General features: G+C 67.6%; 1 protein-coding gene across 2 annotated transcripts; it reads right to left on the bottom strand.

Moving 5' to 3' along the window:
- Positions 1-204: 204 nt before the first annotated feature.
- Positions 205-17,372, bottom strand: AGAP2 (ArfGAP with GTPase domain, ankyrin repeat and PH domain 2; the record flags this gene model as incomplete). 2 transcript variants are annotated; one of them, XM_079329066.1, is made up of 19 exons in its annotated part: positions 205-479; positions 2,616-2,871; positions 3,841-4,063; positions 4,719-4,809; positions 4,892-5,043; positions 5,262-5,321; positions 5,583-5,729; positions 6,214-6,324; positions 6,399-6,543; positions 6,614-6,718; positions 6,796-6,882; positions 7,516-7,668; positions 7,735-7,856; positions 8,440-8,574; positions 8,654-8,795; positions 8,874-8,959; positions 9,333-9,420; positions 10,129-10,187; positions 12,571-13,726. In XM_079329066.1, 19 exons carry the CDS (start codon positions 13,724-13,726, stop codon positions 222-224), a joined length of 3,576 nt encoding a protein of 1,191 aa, XP_079185192.1. In that variant the 3' UTR covers positions 205-221. The 2 variants fall into 2 exon arrangements, with proteins under 2 accessions (XP_079185192.1, XP_079185193.1); XM_079329067.1 differs by lacking the exons at positions 5,262-5,321; positions 12,571-13,726 and adding an exon at positions 17,118-17,372.
- Positions 17,373-18,543: the final 1,171 nt, after the last annotated feature.

Raw genomic sequence — 18,543 nt, 5'->3', positions numbered from 1 at the left:
CGGGAGAGGGGACAGCCAGGGACACCCGGGTGGCAGTGGCATCGCCCTGGCACGGGAGAGGGGGGCAGGACCAGCGGAGACCCCGACACGGAAAGGATAATAAATAGAGCATCAAAAGTACAAACCGTGGGCGAGGGGTGACCCCGGGGCGGCACCGGGGGTGGCACCGGGGGTGACACCGGGGGTGACACCGGGCGCCCCGGGGCTCCGGGACCTCGCGGCTATACCAGGGCGGAGCGGGGCTCGCAGGGCCCCACGCTGGCGCAGCTGCTGCGGCGGCGGGGCCCGGGGGTCGGGGGGCCGCCGGGGGTGGGCGGCCCGGGGGTCGGGGGGCTGCCGGGGGTCGGGGGGCTGCCGGGCCCCTCCCCGGGGCAGCCGTGCTGCAGCAGGATGTCGGCGCACTCGCGGCTGCCGGCGCGGCGGGCGTAGAACAGCGCGGTGCGGCCGTGCCCGTCCCGCGCCCGCACATCGGCCCCGTACTGCGGGCACGGCCGCGTGTCACCGCCTGTCCCCCGGCCTGGGGACACCCCCCGGGCTGCCGGCGTGTCCCCCCCGCTGTGCTCCCCCCCACGGCCATCCAGTGTCCCCAAGCTCCTCCAGTGACCCCCCCATGTCCTCCAGCGCCCCCCAGTGCCTCCAATGTCCCCCCACGGCCATCCAGTGTCCCCAAGCTCCTCTAGTGTCCCCAGTGCCCCCCAGTGCCTCCAGTGTCCCCCCACAGCCATCCAGTGTCCCCAAGCTCCTCCAGTGCCCCCAGTGTCCCCCAGTGCCTCCAGTGTCCCCCCCATCCATCCAGTGTCCCCAGCTCCTCCAGTGCCCCCAGTGCCCCCCAGTGCCTCCAGTGTCCCCCCCAAGCTCCTCCAGTGACCCCCCCCATGTCCTCCAGTGCCCCCCAGTGCCTCCAGTGTCCCCCCACGGCCATCCAGTGTCCCCAAGCTCCTCCAGTGTCCCCCCATGTCCTCCAGTGCCCCCCAGTGCCTCCAATGTCCCCCCACGGCCATCCAGTGCCCACAAACTCCTCCAGTGTCCCCAGTGCCCCCCCATGTCCTCCAGTGTCCCCCCAGTGCCCCCCAGTGCCTTTGTTACTCCTCAGTGGCCTCTCAGTGTTCCCCCAGTGCCCCCCTCCATGTCCTCCAGGGACCTCCAGTGCCCCCCAGTTCCTCCAGTGTCCTCCAGTGCCCCCCATGTCCTCCAGTGTCCCCCAGTGCCCCCCCCCAGTGCCTCCAGTGTCCCCAAGCACCTCCAGTATCCCCCTAGTGTCCCCTCAGTGCCTCCAGTGTCCCCCTAGTACCCCCCCAGTGCCCCCCTAATGCCCCCCTAGTGCCCCCCAGTGCTCTCCCAAGTTCCCCAGTGTCCCCAGTGCCCCCCAGTGTCTTGGTTACTCCTCAGTGCCCCCCTCCATGTTCCCCAGTGTCCCCCAGTGCTCCTCCCACGGCCATCCCAGGATTCCAGACACTTTACACCCCCCATGGCCATGCCGTTGTCCCCCAGATCACACCACGCCCCCCGTGACGGTGTCATCTGTCCTCTGGCCACCCCACACCCCCCGTGGCAGCACCACATCCCCCAAAGCCACGTCACAACCCCCTGATCTTTCCCCGGCTGTGCCATGATCCCCAAGCCCTCTCTGGGCGCCCCATTAACACCCCACAGCCCCCAGAGCACCCCTTGACTACACTAGGACCCCCAAAGCCACCCCACGGTCCCCATGGCCATGTCACTTGCCTCCTGGCCACGCCAAGGTCCCCAAAACCACACCCCGTCCCCCCAAACCATCCCATTGTCCCCAAAACCACACCCCGCCCCCAAAACCATACCATATCTCCCAAATTCATACCACACCCCCCAAAACCATACAAGATCCCCATGACCACCCCACTGTCCCCATGACCACACCCCATCCCTCAAGACCATAGCACACCACCCATGACCATCCCATTGTCCCCAAGACCACACCCCATCCCCCAAAACCATACCACACACCTAAAACCATACCACAGCCCCCAAAACCACCCCATTGTCCCCAAAACGTCCCTCAAGACCATACCACACCCCCAAAACCACTCTATTGTCCCCATGACCACACCCCATCCCCCAAAACCATACCAGATCGCCTAAAACCACCCCATTGTCCCCAAAACCATACCACACCCTCCATGACCACCCCATTGTCCCCAAAACCATACCACACCCCCCAAAACCACCCCATGATCCCCATGACCACACCCCATCCCCCAAAACCATACCAGATCGCCTAAAACCACCCCATTGTCCCCAAAACCATACCACACCCTCCATGACCACCCCATTGTCCCCAAAACCATACCACACCCCCCAAAACCATACCACGCCCCCCAAAACCATCCCATGGTCCCCATGACCACACCCCATCCTCCAAAACCATACCACACCCCCCAAAACCATATAAGATCGCCTAAACCCACGACATTGTCCCCAAAATCATACCACACCACCCAAACCATACCACACCCCCCAAAACCACCCCATTGTCTCCATGACCACACCCCATCACCCACAACCTCCCCCCCCAAGACCCCTCTACCCGCTCCCCCGGGCACACAACACCCTCCACACCCCCCCTCTGCCCCACCTACCCACACCAGCAGCTGGGTGACCACCACCTGGGCGGTGTCGCAGGCCAGGTGCAGCGCCGTGCGCCGCTCCGAGTCGGCCATGGCCACGTTGAGCTGCTCCTTGTGGCTGTGCGCCAGCAGCAGCAGCACCGCGGGCAGGTCCTGCTCCCGCACCGCCCCCAGCAGCCGCTCGGCCAGCGGCGCCTCGGCCGCGGGCAGCGGAGCCAGGAACAGCCGCTGCTCGTACTTGGCACGGATCCACGACTCCCGCTCCTCCCTGGGCGCGGGGGACACGGGACACAGCGGTGAGAGGGTCGGTCTGAAGTTTCTCTGAGACCCCAGACCCACCACTCGCTCTGGAGCTGAGTTCTGGCTGACCCAGGTGATGCTGGCCCAGGGCTGTTTGTACCTGGTGCTTGCCCAGGGCTGTTTGTGCTGCTCTCAGCAGGTGCTGGTTACAGCTCCCTGTTCCTGCTCCTGTTCCTTGGAGCAATGATCTCCACATACAACAGCCCAGAAATCTCCCCAACTTTTGGCCACAGGCCACTCCCTTTGGAAAAGGACTATAAAAAGTGACTTTCCTAAAGAGACTCTGAGATCTCTTTCTCCCCAATGGATTGAAGATGTGCCCATTGTGGGACGACCACGAGGATGCTTCCCTTATGTTGGCGGCTACATCCCATCCTCTCTCTCTCTCTCCAATTTACTTAATTTTCTCTCTCTCTCTCCCCTTTTACTTTGTTTCCTTTACCTGTCTCTTTCTCTCTCTGTCTCTTCTATCACAAAACTGAATTGTTTCCACCCAATAAACTGCACTGCTGCTTTCTCCTGAACAAAACCTGAGTCTCTTGCTTTTTGTCTTTTGCACCCTGGGGTTGAACGAACCATCACGACTCCCACTGGGGGTGAGAGGATGGTGACACAGGGACAGCAGGGTGGCACCATGGGGACACAGATCCACAGTTCCTGCTCCTCCCTGAGCGTGGGGTGCTGCCACGATGGGAGGACACAGCTGGTGGTGTGGCAGGCGTCAGGAGTGTCACAGGGACAGGGACAACAGGGGGACACACGGGGGTGAGGGACAGGGCAATATGGGGGCACGGGGACGACTGTGACATTGCTGGATCACGGGGTCACAAGGGGCAGGGACACAGCAGCCATTGGGACACGAGGGGACATCAGAGCCTGCGGGATGGCACAGCATCAACACCTGGGGTGACAGCAGGGGACAGGGGGGGTGACGCACCGGGAGGACTCGTGGGTGGGCTTGCAGCGGCCGCGAGGGTTCTGCTCCCAGATGCTGTTGGCCGTGGCGTTGCCGATGGCCGTGAGCACCAGCGTCAGCTCCCGCGGCCAATCGTCCAGCGCCAGCGAGCGCACGCGCGACACGTGCGTGCCCAGGTTGCGGTGGATGCCCGAGCACTCGATGCAGATCAGGGCGCCCAGGTTCAGGCTGGCCCACGTGGGGTCTGGGGGGAGCAGGGAGGGTCGCTGGGGGGCTGTGGGACGCCTGGGGGGGCTGTGGAACCCCTGGGTGGGCTGTGGCACCCAGGGTAAGCCCGGTGTGGCTGTGATCTGTGGCACAGTGTGTGGCACCCACGGCACCACGTGGCCTGTGCTGTTCATTGGGTGGCCCGTGGCAGCGTGTGGCACATGGCAGGACATGGGTCAGGACATCCTGTGTCCCATGGCATCGTGTGGCACATGGTGACACGTGGCACAGGACATCGTGTGTCCCATGGCATTGTGTGACTCTGTGTCACCCATGGTATCACATGGCTTGTGTCATCCACTGTGTGTCCCATGGCTCCATGTGGTCTGTGCCCCCCGTGCCCCCATGCCCCTGTGACCCCCCATGTCCCCCGTGTCCCCCGTGCCCCCCGTGCCCCCTGCACCCCCCGTGCCCACCATGTCCCCCATACCGCCCGTGCCCCCCATACCCCCTGTGCCCCCCGCGCCCCCAGTGCCCCCCCTGCCCTCTGTGCACCCCCTGCCCCCCGTGCCCTCCATGTTCCCTATGCCCCCCGTGGCCCCTGCATCCCCCGTGCCCCCCGTGTCCCCCATGCCCTCCATGCCCTCCATGCCCTCCCGTGCCCCCTGTGCCCCCCGTGCCCCGGGACTCACTGGGCGCCCCGCAGTCCACGCAGAGCGAGTTGCCGCGGGCGTTGCGGATGGCCTGGATGGCCACGGCCTCACTCTGGCTGTCCATGCGCGCCTGCAGGGACACACGGGGGTGACAGGGCAGGGCGGGGGGTGGTGACACGGGGACCCTGCCACGCCCCCTGCCACGGCCCCACCTTGTTCTTGCTGCTCTCGCAGCACTGCAGGCTGGCCAGGATCTGGCTCTCGATGGCCTGCACCCACGCGTCGCGCTCCTCGAAGCTGCCCGCCTCGAAGTGCCACGTCTGCCCCGTGCTCGACACGATCAGAAACTCAAAGTTCTCCTCCTCTGCGGGACCAGAGACCCCCCAGGGGGGCGGTGGGATGGGGGGGTCCTGCACCCACAGGTGCCCCAGCACCCTCTCCGGCCCCCCCACATCCACCCCTGGCATCCAAATTCCGCCCAGTCCCCCTCCCCGGTGTCCCCACCCCTGCTGGGGTGCGTGCTAGCAGCAGGCAAGGGGGGCACAGCCACATGCACGGGAGGCACCGCTCACGCCACGTTACCTGTTTTATAAATATTTCTTAAACTACCAAAACTTTTTAATTTCCACATTTTGCGCTTGGCTGCGGAGGGTCCGGGCAGCAGGAGTGGAGAGAGGAAACGGGGACAGAGTCAGGGGGGCCCTGGGGACGGTGCAGAAGGTGGCAGGCAGTGGCAGAGCGAGAGGGGTGCGTGGGCAGCGGGGCTGAGCGTGGGCGGGGGGTGAGGGGCAGCATCACCCCAGATCCCCCCGAATTCTGGGGTGTCGTTGTTGAGAGGACGGTGGCCTTGTCCCCACGGCGCCATGGGTGACGGGGCTGGGGACACGTTGTGGTGGCACCCACCTTCTGCCTGCCCGCCCGAGCCCTCGGTCTTGGATGGTGTCGTCAGCTTCTTCCTCCTGTGCTTCTTCCTGTCCACCAGCGGGGACGGGGGAGGGTCCCTGCCCGCGCTGCCAGGGCTGGGCACGGCCTCGAAGGACAGCGGGGACTCTGCCAAGACACCGCACGTGGCACCGGGGCCACCAGGATCACCGGGCAGCTCACTGAGCCCACTGGGTCACCAAGTCCATCAGAACCACTCGGGTCAGAAAGGGCTCACTGGGACCACTGGGGTCACCAGGGTCACAAGTCCACCAGAGGCTCTGGGCACTCTGGGGTCATCAGCACTCGCCAGGGTGGCTGATCTCACTGGGATCACCAGGACTGACCATCAAGGCCACTAAATTCATTGGTCTAGCCAAAATCCCTGGGGCCAGCAGGGTCACCAGAGCCTCTTGGCTCACCAGAGTGACGGGGGTCACCATGGCCACCAGGCTCATTGGGGCTCCCAGATCCACATACTCAGCACAGCACAGCAGTTTCACTGTGGCCACCAGCACCACCAAAGGGCCACCTGGTCCCTGGGCTCACCAGGACCACCAGGGCCACCAAGGGTGCTCAGTGTGGCCATGGGAGGTGGCCTGGTGGCACTCACCTGAGGTGAGCTTGGCGCTGGAGGCGGAGGCGCAGCGCTGCAGGGACCCCTTGCCCACCACCTTCAGCCCCGGCTCGGGGGGCAGGCTCAGCCCCACCGAGGGCACACCGGCTGCAGGGGGGGAGGGGCAGCGTCACAGCGTGTCACCCGCGGTGTCCCCAGCCCCGGGGGCCCCTGGCACTCACCGGCAGGCTCGGGGTCCCGCAGCAGCCCGTTGATGCTGGCCGAGGGGCCGCAGGCGGAGATGGCGCGGGGCGGCCGCTTGCCCGGCACCTTGACCGTGGTGCGCAGCAGATCCATCTCCTTGCCGTGCGTGCTGTGGATGTAATCCTGGGGGGACAGCGGGGGTGACACCGGGCCCCCCACAGCTTGGGGACAGCAGGGGAATGGGGACACTCACGTTGATGCTGGGGTGGTAGAACAGGAGGCCGTTGCTGGACAGGGTGACGTATTTCTTCTTCCACTCCTTGTTCAGGGAGTTGCCGCTGCGCTTCAGCAGGAAGCTCTGGGGACAGGGAGCAGTGAGGGGACAGAGGGGACACCGGGACACAGCCGTGTCCTCCTGCCACCGCCACCACACACCTGCTTGATGGGGATGGCGCGGCCACTGCCGGCCACCTCGCCACGGCTGTCCAGGCTGCGCTTCTCAGAGTCACTGCCACGGCGTGTCTGAGGGACAGGGACAGGGACAGGGACAGACAGGGGCAGGGATGGGGACAGGGACAGGGACAGGAACAAGACAGGGGCAGGGACAGGGACAGACAGGGACAGGGACAGGGACAGGGACAGGGACAGGGACAGGGGACAGGGACAGGGACAGGGACAGGGGCAGGGACATCAGGGACAGGGACAGTCAGGGACAGGGACAGGGACAGGGAAAGAGACAGGACTCGTGACACAGCTGGGGACATTGGGGTGCCCACAGGTTCCCCCCTGTGGCCCCACAGTGGGTGCCCACGTGTCCCTCGGTGCCACCACCACCATGTCAGGGGACACTATGGCTGCCATGTGTCCCCACCACCCTGCTAGAGCCCCACACATCAGAAGCCCCATGGTGGGGACATCCTGCATGCCCCGCATGTCCCCCATCCCCACCCTAGATGCCCACATATCCCTCAGTGCCACCACCACCACTCCACGGGGACAACTGAGAAGCCACATGCCCCTCAACGCCACCACCCCGCCAAGGGGGACACCTCAAGTGCCCCAAGTCCCTTGCTGCCACCACCCTCTGACGATGCCATGCCGGATAACACCAGCAAGGTGACGCGCTGGTGACACCTCCCCTGTCCGGGCACTCACGGCGAAGAGGCTGGTGCGGCGCTTGGCCCCGCGGTGCAGCGAGCTGGGCGTGCCCAGCGGGGCCGGGGGCTCGCTGCGCAGCTCCCGGTGGCTCACGTTGGGCGTGGACGGCAGCGAGGACGAGTAGTCGCTGGTGTGGCCACCGTTGCTGGTCTGGGAGGGGACAGGGGGTCAGCCTGAGCTGTGGCCGGGGGGCTGGGGGAGGGCGCCGGGGGTTACCTGGCCGGGGTGGGCACCCCCCACCGGGGTGGAGGCGGCGGAGTGGCTCGGGGAGCTGGGGAGGGACTTGCAGGACGCCATCAGCTGCTGCTGCTTCTTGAGCGCCACGGCCTTGTGGGCCACTGCGGGGAGCCTGAGTCAGGAGGGGCGGACCCCCAGCCTGGCCTGGGCACCCACACCTGGATACGGCCCCAGCCCCATCCCACCTGGACACTGCCCTCACCCCACCTGGACACTGTCCCCATTCCACCTGGACACTGTCCCCATTCCACCTGGGCAAAATCTCCATCCCCATCCTACCTGGACACTCCCTCCATCCCACCGGGACACTGTCCCCATCCCACCTGAACACTGTCCCCATCCCACCTGAACACTGTCCCCACCCACCTGGATGTGGCCCCCATCCCACATGGGGTGGACACGGTCCCTGACCTGCCCAGCCATGGGTCTGGCACACCTGGCCACTGTCCCTTGCACTGCCCTTCCCACTGTCCCCATCCCACCTGGGCACAGTCCCTGTCTCGCCTAGACCTGTCCCTGCGCCTCTGGCCACCATTCTCCTCCACCCAGCTGTGACCCCACTGACCACCATCCCTGCCTGACCAGGTCACAGCCCCTCCCACCGCGCCCATCCCACCCTGGCCACTGTCCCCATCTCACCACGTCACCAACCCCCTCCCCACCCCCCAGGGCGGGGTCACCCACCCTCGGTGAAGACCCTGTCCACGTTGAGGCCGTAGGTGGCGCAGGTCTCGTAGTAGAGGCAGCGCCGCATGTCCCCGCAGAGCGCACGGGCGCGCGCGTCCTCCACCGCCCGCGGGCTGGCCGAGCTGATCTTATCTGGGGGAGTCCTGGGCTGAGCTGGGGGTGCCTCACCCTGCTCCCAGCCCCCCGGCTCCCCCCCGTGTCCCTGGCTCACCCTGGGTGCCCACCAGCGCCAGGGCCAGGTCGCCGGCGCCGCGCAGGTCGCTGAGCAGAGCGTGGAGCTGCGCCGCCTCCTCGAAGCTGCTCTCGCTCTCCAGGCTAAAGACCAAGATGACGGCGTCCGCCCAGCTGGCAAACTGGGGGGGGGGGCCACGGGGGGGGTCAGGGCTCGGCTGCGGCCAGCGTGGCCCCCCCGGGCCCCCGTCCCCTCGTACCTGCTCGTCCGGGGCGCCCGCCTCCTCCCGGATCAGCAGGAGGTGGCTCTGGCCATCCACGGTCACCTCGCGTTTGAACTGACCACCTGTGGGGGAGGGGAAGGGGAAGGGAGGGGGGACCCTGCAGGTGTGCTCTGCACACGTGGATGGGGTGTCCCATGGCTAGCATGGTGTGTGACCAGCACTTGGACCCCAAATGTCCCCCAGCCATCACCAGTACCATGACCTTGCCCATTCTTTGGCCATGTCCATCCCCTTCACCATCTCCACCATGTCCGTGCCCAGCATCCTGACCATGTCCATCCCATGCCCATGGTTGTGTCCATCCCATTCCCGTGTCCATCCCATTCCTGTGTCCATCCCATTCCCGTGTCCATCCCATTCCCATGTCCATCCCGTGTCCATCCCATGTCCGTGTCCATCCCATGTCCATCCCATGTCCCCCCTGGGGTCACTCACTCTCGGTGGGCTCCAGCCCCACGTAGGAGCCGGTGAGGAACCGATGGACGAGCGCCGACTTCCCGCTCTTGCTGCTGCCCAGGACCCCCTGGGAGGGCAGAGGGGAGGTCAGGATGGCTGAGGACACGGGGACACGGGGACAGGGGAACACGGGGACAGGGGGACATGGGGAAAGGGGGATATAGGGACACGGAGACACGGGGACATGGGGACAGGGAGACAGTGGGACATGGAGATATGGGGACATGGGGACAGGGGGGACATGGGGACAGGGGGATATAGGGACATGGGGACAGGGAGACATGGGGACAGGGGGACATGGGGGACATGGGGACATGGGGATATGGGGGCAGAAGGGCAGGGGGATGTGGATACACGGGGACACGGGGACACAGAGACATGGGGGCATGAGGACATAGGGACAGGGGGATATGGGAACACAGACACGGACATGGGGACATGGGGACACAGGGACATGGGGAAACGGGGACACAGGGACATGGGGACACAGGGACATTGTGGACACAGGGACATGGGGACACGAGGTCACGGGGACACAGGGACATTAGGACATTGGGACACGGAGACACAGGGACATTGGGGACACAGGGACACGGGGACACTGGGACACTGGGACATTGGGGACACTGGGAACACAGGGACACAGGGACACGGGGACACGGGGACACTAGGACACTGGGACACTGGGACATTGGGGACATTGGGAACACAGGGACACGGGGACACAGGGACACAGGGACACGGGGACACGGGGACACGGGGACACAGCACCCACCAGGCGGATCTCAGGGACAGAGCGGCTCAGAGTCCACTCCTGGCTGTTCACCAAGGCCTCTGCGGAGGGACACGGGTGAGACAGAGCCCGGGACCCCCCAGCACCCCCCAGCACCCCAATCCCCGGGGGGCTCCGCCCCACCCCCGGCGCAGCAGCAGCTCCCCGCGTGGGCGGCCACCAGCTGTCACCCAGCAACGGCAGCGGGCGCGGGGGCGGCGCCAGGACGCCGGGATGCCACGTGGCAGCGACGGGGACACGGCTGCACGAGGCGGCGTGTGCCAAGGCACGAGGACACGGAGGGCACGGGGACGGGGTGGGCACAGGGACATGGTGGGTACAGGGATATGGAGGGCTCGGGGACATGGTGGGCATGGGGACGTGGTGGGCATGGTGACACGGTGGGCATGGGGATGTGGTGGGCACAGGGATATGGAGGGCATGGGGATGGAGCATGGTGGGAGAAGGGCGTGGCACAGGATCGGAACCATGATGGGCACCAGGACACCCTGTGGCACAAGGGCCATGGCGTGAGGACACCAAGGACTCCAGGATATGCCAGCCCTGAAGGCACAGGTGGCACCAGAACGTGTGTGGCGCAGGGACACAGTGGGAGCCAGGCCACAGTGGGAGCCATCAGGAGTGCCACACATGAGGACACAGCATGGCACCAGGACATGATGGGCACGAGGACACAGAGTGACACAAACATGTGGGTTGAGGACACAGAGTGGCAGCAGGACACAATGGGCACGAGGACACAGCATGGCAGCAGGATGGGGGTGGCACGAGGACACCACGGAATCCAGCACGTGATGGACACGAGGACACGATGGCAGTGGTGCATGACAACCTCAGGCCTGAGGATGCAGCACAGTGTGAGCACCAGGTGTGGCACAGGGACACGATGGACACCAGGACACAGCGTGGCACAAGCTGAACAAGATGTGGCACAAGGACAGGATGTGACACAAGGACACAGCATGGCACAAGGACATGGTGTGGCACAGGGACACAGTGTGGCATGAGGATGTGGTGTGGCACAAGGATAGGACATGGCTCGAGGACAGGACATGACACGAGGACAGGACAGGACATGAGGACACGGCGCAGCACACGATGGGTGCGAGGCTGTGATGGCACCAGAACACAGCGAGCAGCAGCGTGTGGCACCGAGGGACATGGTGTGTGACACCCAGGGACATGGTGTGTGGCACTGAGGGACACGGTGTGTGGCACTGAGAGACACGGCATGTGGCACACAGGTACACAACTTGTGGCACACAGGCACACAGCATGTGGCACACAGGGACACGCCATATGGCACAGAGGGACACCGTGTGGCCCACAGTGACATGGTGTGGCACGCAGGTACACAACTTGTGGCACACAGGTACACAGCATGTGGCACCCAGGGACATGCCGTGTGGCACAGAGGGACACAGCATGTGGCACTGAGGGACACGGTGTGTGGCACTGAGGGACACAGTGTGTGGCACACAGTGACATGGTGTGGCACAGAGGGACACAGTGTGTGGCACACAGTGACATGGTGTGGCACACAGGTACACAACTTGTGGCACACAGGGATACAGTGTGTGGCACACTGTGACATGGTGTGGCACAGAGGGACACAACTTGTGGCACACTGTGACATGGTGTGGCACACAGGGACACAGCATGGCACAAGCACCTGGAGTGGCACAAGGACGTGCCCTGTGCCCCCACATCTCCTACCTGGCATCCCCTGGGCACTGGTGGCACCCCAAAGGGGGACCCTGAGGCAGGACACAGCCACAGGGTGCCCCCCTTCCTGTGCCTCAGTTTCTGCCACCCACACATAGCGGGGTCGGTGCCACGCGTGCCACCCGGGGGGAGGGTTAACGCTGTGCCTGTCACCCCTCACTGTCACCCAGCTGCCACCCCCGGGCCCTGCCGGCGCTGCCCACGCGCCCCGCGGTGCCAGGGTGCGGGCAGACAGACAGACAGACAGACAGAGGGACACCGGGGGGCAGCAGGACACGGGGGACCGGGCGGCTGCCGCACAGATGGGGGACAGGATGCAGGGGTGTGACGCACAGATGGAGGCGAGGACAGACGGACGGATGTCGGGACAGAACGACGGAGGTGGGAGTCGTGCCTGACTCCCGCGGAGCTCCCCCAACGGGGAAACCGAGGCACGGGATCCCCGCCACGGCCGCCAAATCAGACACCCCACACGGCCCGGGGGTCGCAGCCCCCCCTGTTCCCCAGCACCCCAAAAATCGCGGGGAGCAGATGGACCCTCCTGCCCCGCACGGGACCCGGGGGTCAGCGCGCCTCCTCCCCCCTCCAGGGAAACTGAGGCACAGCACCGCGGCCACAGTGTGCCCGGGTCACCGAGGGGCGCAGGGACACCGAGCCACGGCCGGGGCGACCCCCGGCTCCCCCCGGGCCCGTACTCACTGTGCGGGGTGCCCCTGGCCGGGTCGGCGCCGGGGGGAGACCAGGGGGGCGCGGGGTGGGTGGGGGTCGCCGCGGGGCTCTTGGTGAAGATGCCGCTGATGAACTTGAGCATCTTTCGGTCGCGGGTGGAGGCGCGACCCCCCTCGCGCCCCCGCTTCAGCCCCGTCTCGGGGGCGGGGGCGGGGACCAGAGCCCCCGGCCCCGGCTGCAGGTCGCTGTAGTCCAGGGTCTTGCTCTTGCCCTTGCTGGGGGACAGCCGGGCCCGGGGGGGCCCTTCGCTCTTGCCCCCCGCCTTGGGGCGCCCCTTCCCCTCTCCCTCGGGCCACGAGAGGCGGCTGCCGGCAGGTTTGGTGGGGGTCTTGCCCGCTCGGGGGTCGGGGGTCCCGCGGGTCCCCGCGCCGCTCCCCGTTTTGGGGGGTTTGGGACCGGCCAGGCGGAGGCGGCGGGCGCCGGCGGAGGGGTGCGGGGAGGCTGTGGGGGGGTCCAGGGGCGGCGGGGGGGCTCTGCTGCCTTCCGGGGGGCCCTCGGGGCCCCCCCAAGTGGCCTGGCTGAGCAGCGGGCGGCGGGGGGTCGCGGCGGGCTGGGGGATGTCCAGGGCGGCCAGACCCCGCTCCCCCGACCCCTCCAAGGTGCCCTTGGCCCCACGGGGGTCGGGTTTGGGGGGCAAGGCCGGGAGCGGGGGGGGCAACAGCGCCGGGTCGGGTTTGGGGGGCACGGCGGGGGGCGGGGGGGGCAGCAACGCCGGGTCGGGTTTGGGGGGCACCGCCGGGGGCGGGGGAGGGGGCAAGAGCGCCGGGTCCGGTTTGGGGGGCACCGCCGGGGGCGGCGGGGGGGGCAGCAGCGCCGGGTCGGGTTTGGGGGGCACGGCGGGGGGCTCGGCGGGCGAGCGGGGGCGGGGGGCGTCGGGGCCGGGGGGGCCGGGAGCGGCCGTACTTATCCGGAGCGCGTCCTGCCGCTGGAAGAGCCGCTCGGGCCGCCGGGCTCGGCCGGGCTCGGGGGTGCGGGGGGCAGCCGCGGCCCCCCCGGGGCCAGGGGCTCCATCGCCACCCCCCCCCGCCTCCTCCGCCTCCCCCGCGGCGCCCACCGACTCGAGCTTGACCAGCGTCAGCGAGATGAGGTAGGTGGTCCTGCGCTGGAGGCCGGTGGTCCTGCTCATGGGTGCGGGCAGGGCCCCCCCGGGGCGCCCCCCCGGCCCCCCCGGTTCCCCGCGCGGCGCCGCGGCCGCCGGTGCCGGTGATGCTCCGGTCCCACCCCCGGCCCTGCCTCCCCGAAGCCTTCGCCGCTCGCCCGCCCCCGGAGGGGTTGGAACCGCCGCCGCCCCCCCCACGAAATACAACCACCCCCCCCCGCCAGCCGCCGGCAGCGGGGCCGCCCCCCCGCCTCACCCCCACCCCCGGTTAGCGGCCGGGGGGCATCGTGGGGGGACCCCCGACCCTGCGCTGGGGGGGGAGGGAGGGGTGGAGGGAGGGGTCGGGAGCTTTGGGGGGTGGGGGAGGATCTGAGGGGTGTCAGGGCGGGAGGGGGGGGGGCGGTTTTTGGGATCTGGGGGTCCGGGGGGTGAGAGGCAATGGGGGATTCCAGGTGCGGGGGGGTCCGTGCGGGGGAAGATGGGGCGTGAGGGACACGGGGGTGTGGGAGCGGGGGCGGTGATGGGGAGGGGGCTGCGGGGAAGGGAGAAATGGAGGGAGGGGGGTTATGGGGAGAAGGGGGGTTATGGGGCGGGGGGGGTCATGCCCGGGACCCCCCGGGATCGGGGCTCACGGCAGCGCCCCGACGGGCTCGTCCTTGGCGGCTGCGGCGGCGGCGGCGCGGGGGGGGCCCGGGGCCCGGCGGGGGGGGCCCTGAGCGGCCGGGGGGGCCCGGGGCCCGGCGGGGGGGGCCCTGAGCGGCCGGGGGCGGCCGGGGCCGCCGCTCTCCGCCATGCGCCGCTCCCAGGGCCGGGCTGGGGCGGGGGCGGGCGGCGGCCCCGCCGCTACCGGGCAGGCGCGAGCGCTCCCGGGCGCCCCCCCCGAGCCCCCGGCACCTGCTGGGCTGCCGGTACCCCCCCACCCCGATGGTCCATCCATCCATCCATCCATCCATCCATCCATCCATCCATCCATCCATCCATCCATCCATCCATCCATCCATCCATCCCTCCCTCCATCCCCCCCGCTGTTCCCCGCGCTCCCAAATCCCCTCCCTCCCTCCCCTTCCCGGGGCAGCAACGCCGGCTCGGGAGGGGCCCGCGGGGGGGGCGTGGGGGAGGTTTTGGGAGTTTTCGGGAGGCCTTGGGGGGCTCGGGACTCGGGGCAGGCTCATCCACCCCTTTTCTGGCATTTTTAGCAGCGGCGCAGCATCCCTGCGCATCCCGTTACCACGGCAACGGCGGGGATGGCGCTGGGACCGGCCGCGGACCCCCGGTGTCACCGCCCGTCGCTGCCGTGTCCCCCTGGTGGAACCCGCGTGGACTCGGGGAGGTATCACGGCCACTGGTGTCCCCCTCCCCGTCAGCGGGACCCCCCCGGCTCCGAGCGACATGGGGCTGGGGGCGCAGCCCCTGTGCCCCCCGGGGGTCGGCGACAGCGCCGGGAGCGCGCAAAGCCCCCCCCGGGGAGGGGCCACCTGCAGAGGTGTCGCTGCTGTCACCCCAGGGCTGTGCCCATGGCGGGGGTCTGGGGACTCTGCTGCCCCCCCAGTGCCCCCCAGTGCCCCCCAGCTCCCCCATCGCTCTGATGCCCCACGCTGCGAGGAGGGGGAGGGCACGGCGGGTCCGACCCCCCCACCAGAACATCCCATCCCTGCCCCCATCCCTGTCCCCATCCCTGTCCCCAAAGCTGCGGCGCCCCCAGGGTGCTTGGAAAGCTCAAAGGGGGGGCAGAGCACTCAGCACCCCCGGGGGTGGGGGCGGGCTCTGGGGCACGATTTGGGGGGGCTGTGCCCCCCCCCCCGAGCTCTGTGGGTACCACAGCGGGCGCTTGGCAACGCGGCATCCCCCGGCTTCCCGTTGCCATGGCAACCGCGCGGGAGATGCCGGAGTTGGGGGGGGGGGCACAAAGATGTGGGGGCTCGGCACGGGAGGGGGGCGGCAGTGGAACCCCTCCCCGAGTGACGTCACCGGACACCCCCGCGTGGGTTGGAGGAGGTGGGGGGAGGAGACCCCAAAATTCCGCATGGGCCCCCCCAGCGAGGCCCCCCCCCCTCGCGGGACCCCCTCCAGCAACAAGTGCCCCCCCCCGGCCCAGCCACCATCGGAGCCCCTCACGCAGTAGGACCCCCCCATTCTCATAGAGTCCCCAATTCCCACAGCCCCCCCATGCCCACAGCCCCCCAATTCCCACAGCCCCCCCATCCCCACAGACCCCCCCCCAATCCCCACAGCCCCCCTCATCCCCACAGCCCCCCCAATCCCCACAGCCCCCCCATCCCCACAGCCCCCCCAATCCCCACAGCTCCCCCTATCCCCACAGCCCCCCCCAATCCCCACAGCTCCCCCTATCCCCACAGCCCCCCCAGTACCCACAGCCCCCCCATCCCCTCAGCCCCCCCCACCCCCGGCAGACACAGAGGAAGTGGCCCCATTTCCCACAGCAGGAGCCGGAAACCACCCCAGAGTTCTGTGGCGGAAACGGGGCGGCCCCATCCCCCCCCCCGCGCAGGTCCTGCACCCCCCGTGCCCCCCCGACGGGTCCCCATGGGGGGCTGGCACTGCCAAGCCCCCCTGCAGCACCTGGGGGGGCACAGACTAGGGGTCCTGCTGGAAGGGGGGGCGGGGACCCCCTGAGCTGGGGCAGGTCCCCAGTGCGGCCGTGGGCACCAGCAAAGGCTGTGGGACACCTGTCACACCTGTCTGTCTGTCTGTCCGTCCATCCATCCATCCATCCATCCATCCATCCATCCATCCATCCATCCATTATCCATCCATCTGTCCGTCCATCCATCCATCCATCTGTCCATCCATCATCCATCCATCCATCCATCCATCCGTCCATCCATCCATCTGTCCGTCCGTCCGTCCATCCATCCATCCATCCATCCATCCATCCATCCATCCATCCATCCATCCATTCATCCATCTGTCCGTCCGTCCATCCATCTGTGTGTCTGTCCATCACTACACTCTCCTGTCTGTCCATCCCTTGAGCCGCTGCCTGTCCCTCCGTCCACCTGCCCTCTGTCCATTCATCTGTCCAGCCAGCCAGCAGCTGCTCATCTGTGTGTCCGTCCATCCATCCATCCATCCATCTATCCACCCATCTGTCCATCATCCATCCGTCTGTCCTCCATCCCTCCATCCATCCATCCGTCCATCCATCTGTCCATCCACCTGGCCATCCATCCATCTGTCTGTCCATCCATTATCCATCATCCATCCACCTGTCGGTCCATCCTCCATCCATCCATCCATCATCCATCCATCCATCATCCATCCATCCACCCCCCATCCCTGCCCCCATCCATTTTCCATTCCTCCACCCGCAGTTTGTCCATCCCCGCATTCCCTGTCCATGTCTGTCTGTCTGTCCGTGCCCCCCCCGGCGCCCCCCGGTGCCCCCCAGCCCCGGTACCTCGGAGGGCGCTCAGAGCGCTGCCCAGGCTCCCGCGCAGCCGGGGCTCGGCCACGCTCTCCACGAGCCGCACCAGCCGGTTCAGGTGGCCCTTGGCCCCCTCGTGCCGGGCCACCTCGGCGCGGATGGCGGCCAGCACCTCGCGCCGCTCGCGGGGGGCCCCCATGGCACCCCCGGACCGGGACCCCCCCGCTCTGCGCTGCCCCGGTCGCTTCCTGCCCGAGCCGCGGCGTCACCCGCGGGGAGGGGACACGGCCGGGGAGAGGGAGAGGCGGCGGGGCCGGGCCAGGGCTGCGGGACGGGCTGGGACAGGCCGGGACAGGCTGGGACACGGGACAGGCTGGGACATGAGACACGCCGGGACAGGCTGGGACACGGGACACGGGGCACGGGACACGCTGGGACAGGCTGGGACAAGGGGCACAGCCCAGCACAGCCCGGCACAGCCCGGCACGCCCCAACGCGCCGCGGCCACGCCAGAGACGCGGCAGGGACACGGCAGGGACACGCGTGGGGGACGGGACACAGGGGGACAGGGACGTGAGTGAGGGATGGGCACACAGGGACAGGGACACACGGGGACAGGGACATGGGCGGAGGATGGTGGCACAGGGGTACAAGGACGTGAGTGAGGGATGGGCACACAGGGACAGGGACACATGGGGACAGGGACATGGGTGGAGGATGGTGGCACAGGGGACAGGGACACGGGGACAGGGACACGGGTGGGGCACAATGGCACAGGGACACACGGACTCAAGGACGCAGGGACACACACACACACACGGGGGTCTTGTGCAGACGCTGGGGACAAGTGTGCAGTGACACAGACACAGCAGTGACATGCTAGGGACATGTATGGGCACACTGACATGCAGTGACACACGGTCATGTGCAGTGACACAAGGGACACATGCAGTGACACACAGACACGCTATGGACACATACAGTGGCACAAGGACACATGCAGTGACACACAGACATGTGCAGTGACACATGGACACGCTGGGGACCTGCAGCGACACACAGAGGTGCAGTGACACAAGGGACGCATGCAGTGACACACGGACATGTGCAGTGACACACTGACATGCTATGGACACATACAGTGGCACAAGGACACATGCAGTGACACACGGACACGTGCAGTGACAGACACGCTAAGGACACGTGTGCCATCCCACGCACACACAGCCCACCCCCACCCCCACACTCACCTGTCCCCCCAGGTGTCCCCATGTCACCCCAGGGAGGGGCTGAAGCTGCCAGGGGCCCTTGGAGATGTCCCTGTGGCCCCCCCCGGAGACATGGACTCCCACCCCCCCCAAAGTGCCCACAGGGGATCCCAGAACCTGTGGGGGGGTCTCAGTGCCCGGGGTGGTGCCAACACCTGAGGAGGGTCCCTGAGCTCACTGGGGGGGTCACT

This window comes from Erithacus rubecula (genome assembly GCF_903797595.1).
Source record: "Erithacus rubecula genome assembly, chromosome: 31".
Taxonomy (NCBI): Eukaryota; Metazoa; Chordata; class Aves; order Passeriformes; family Muscicapidae; genus Erithacus; species Erithacus rubecula.
This window is presented reverse-complemented; position numbering and strand designations above follow the sequence as displayed.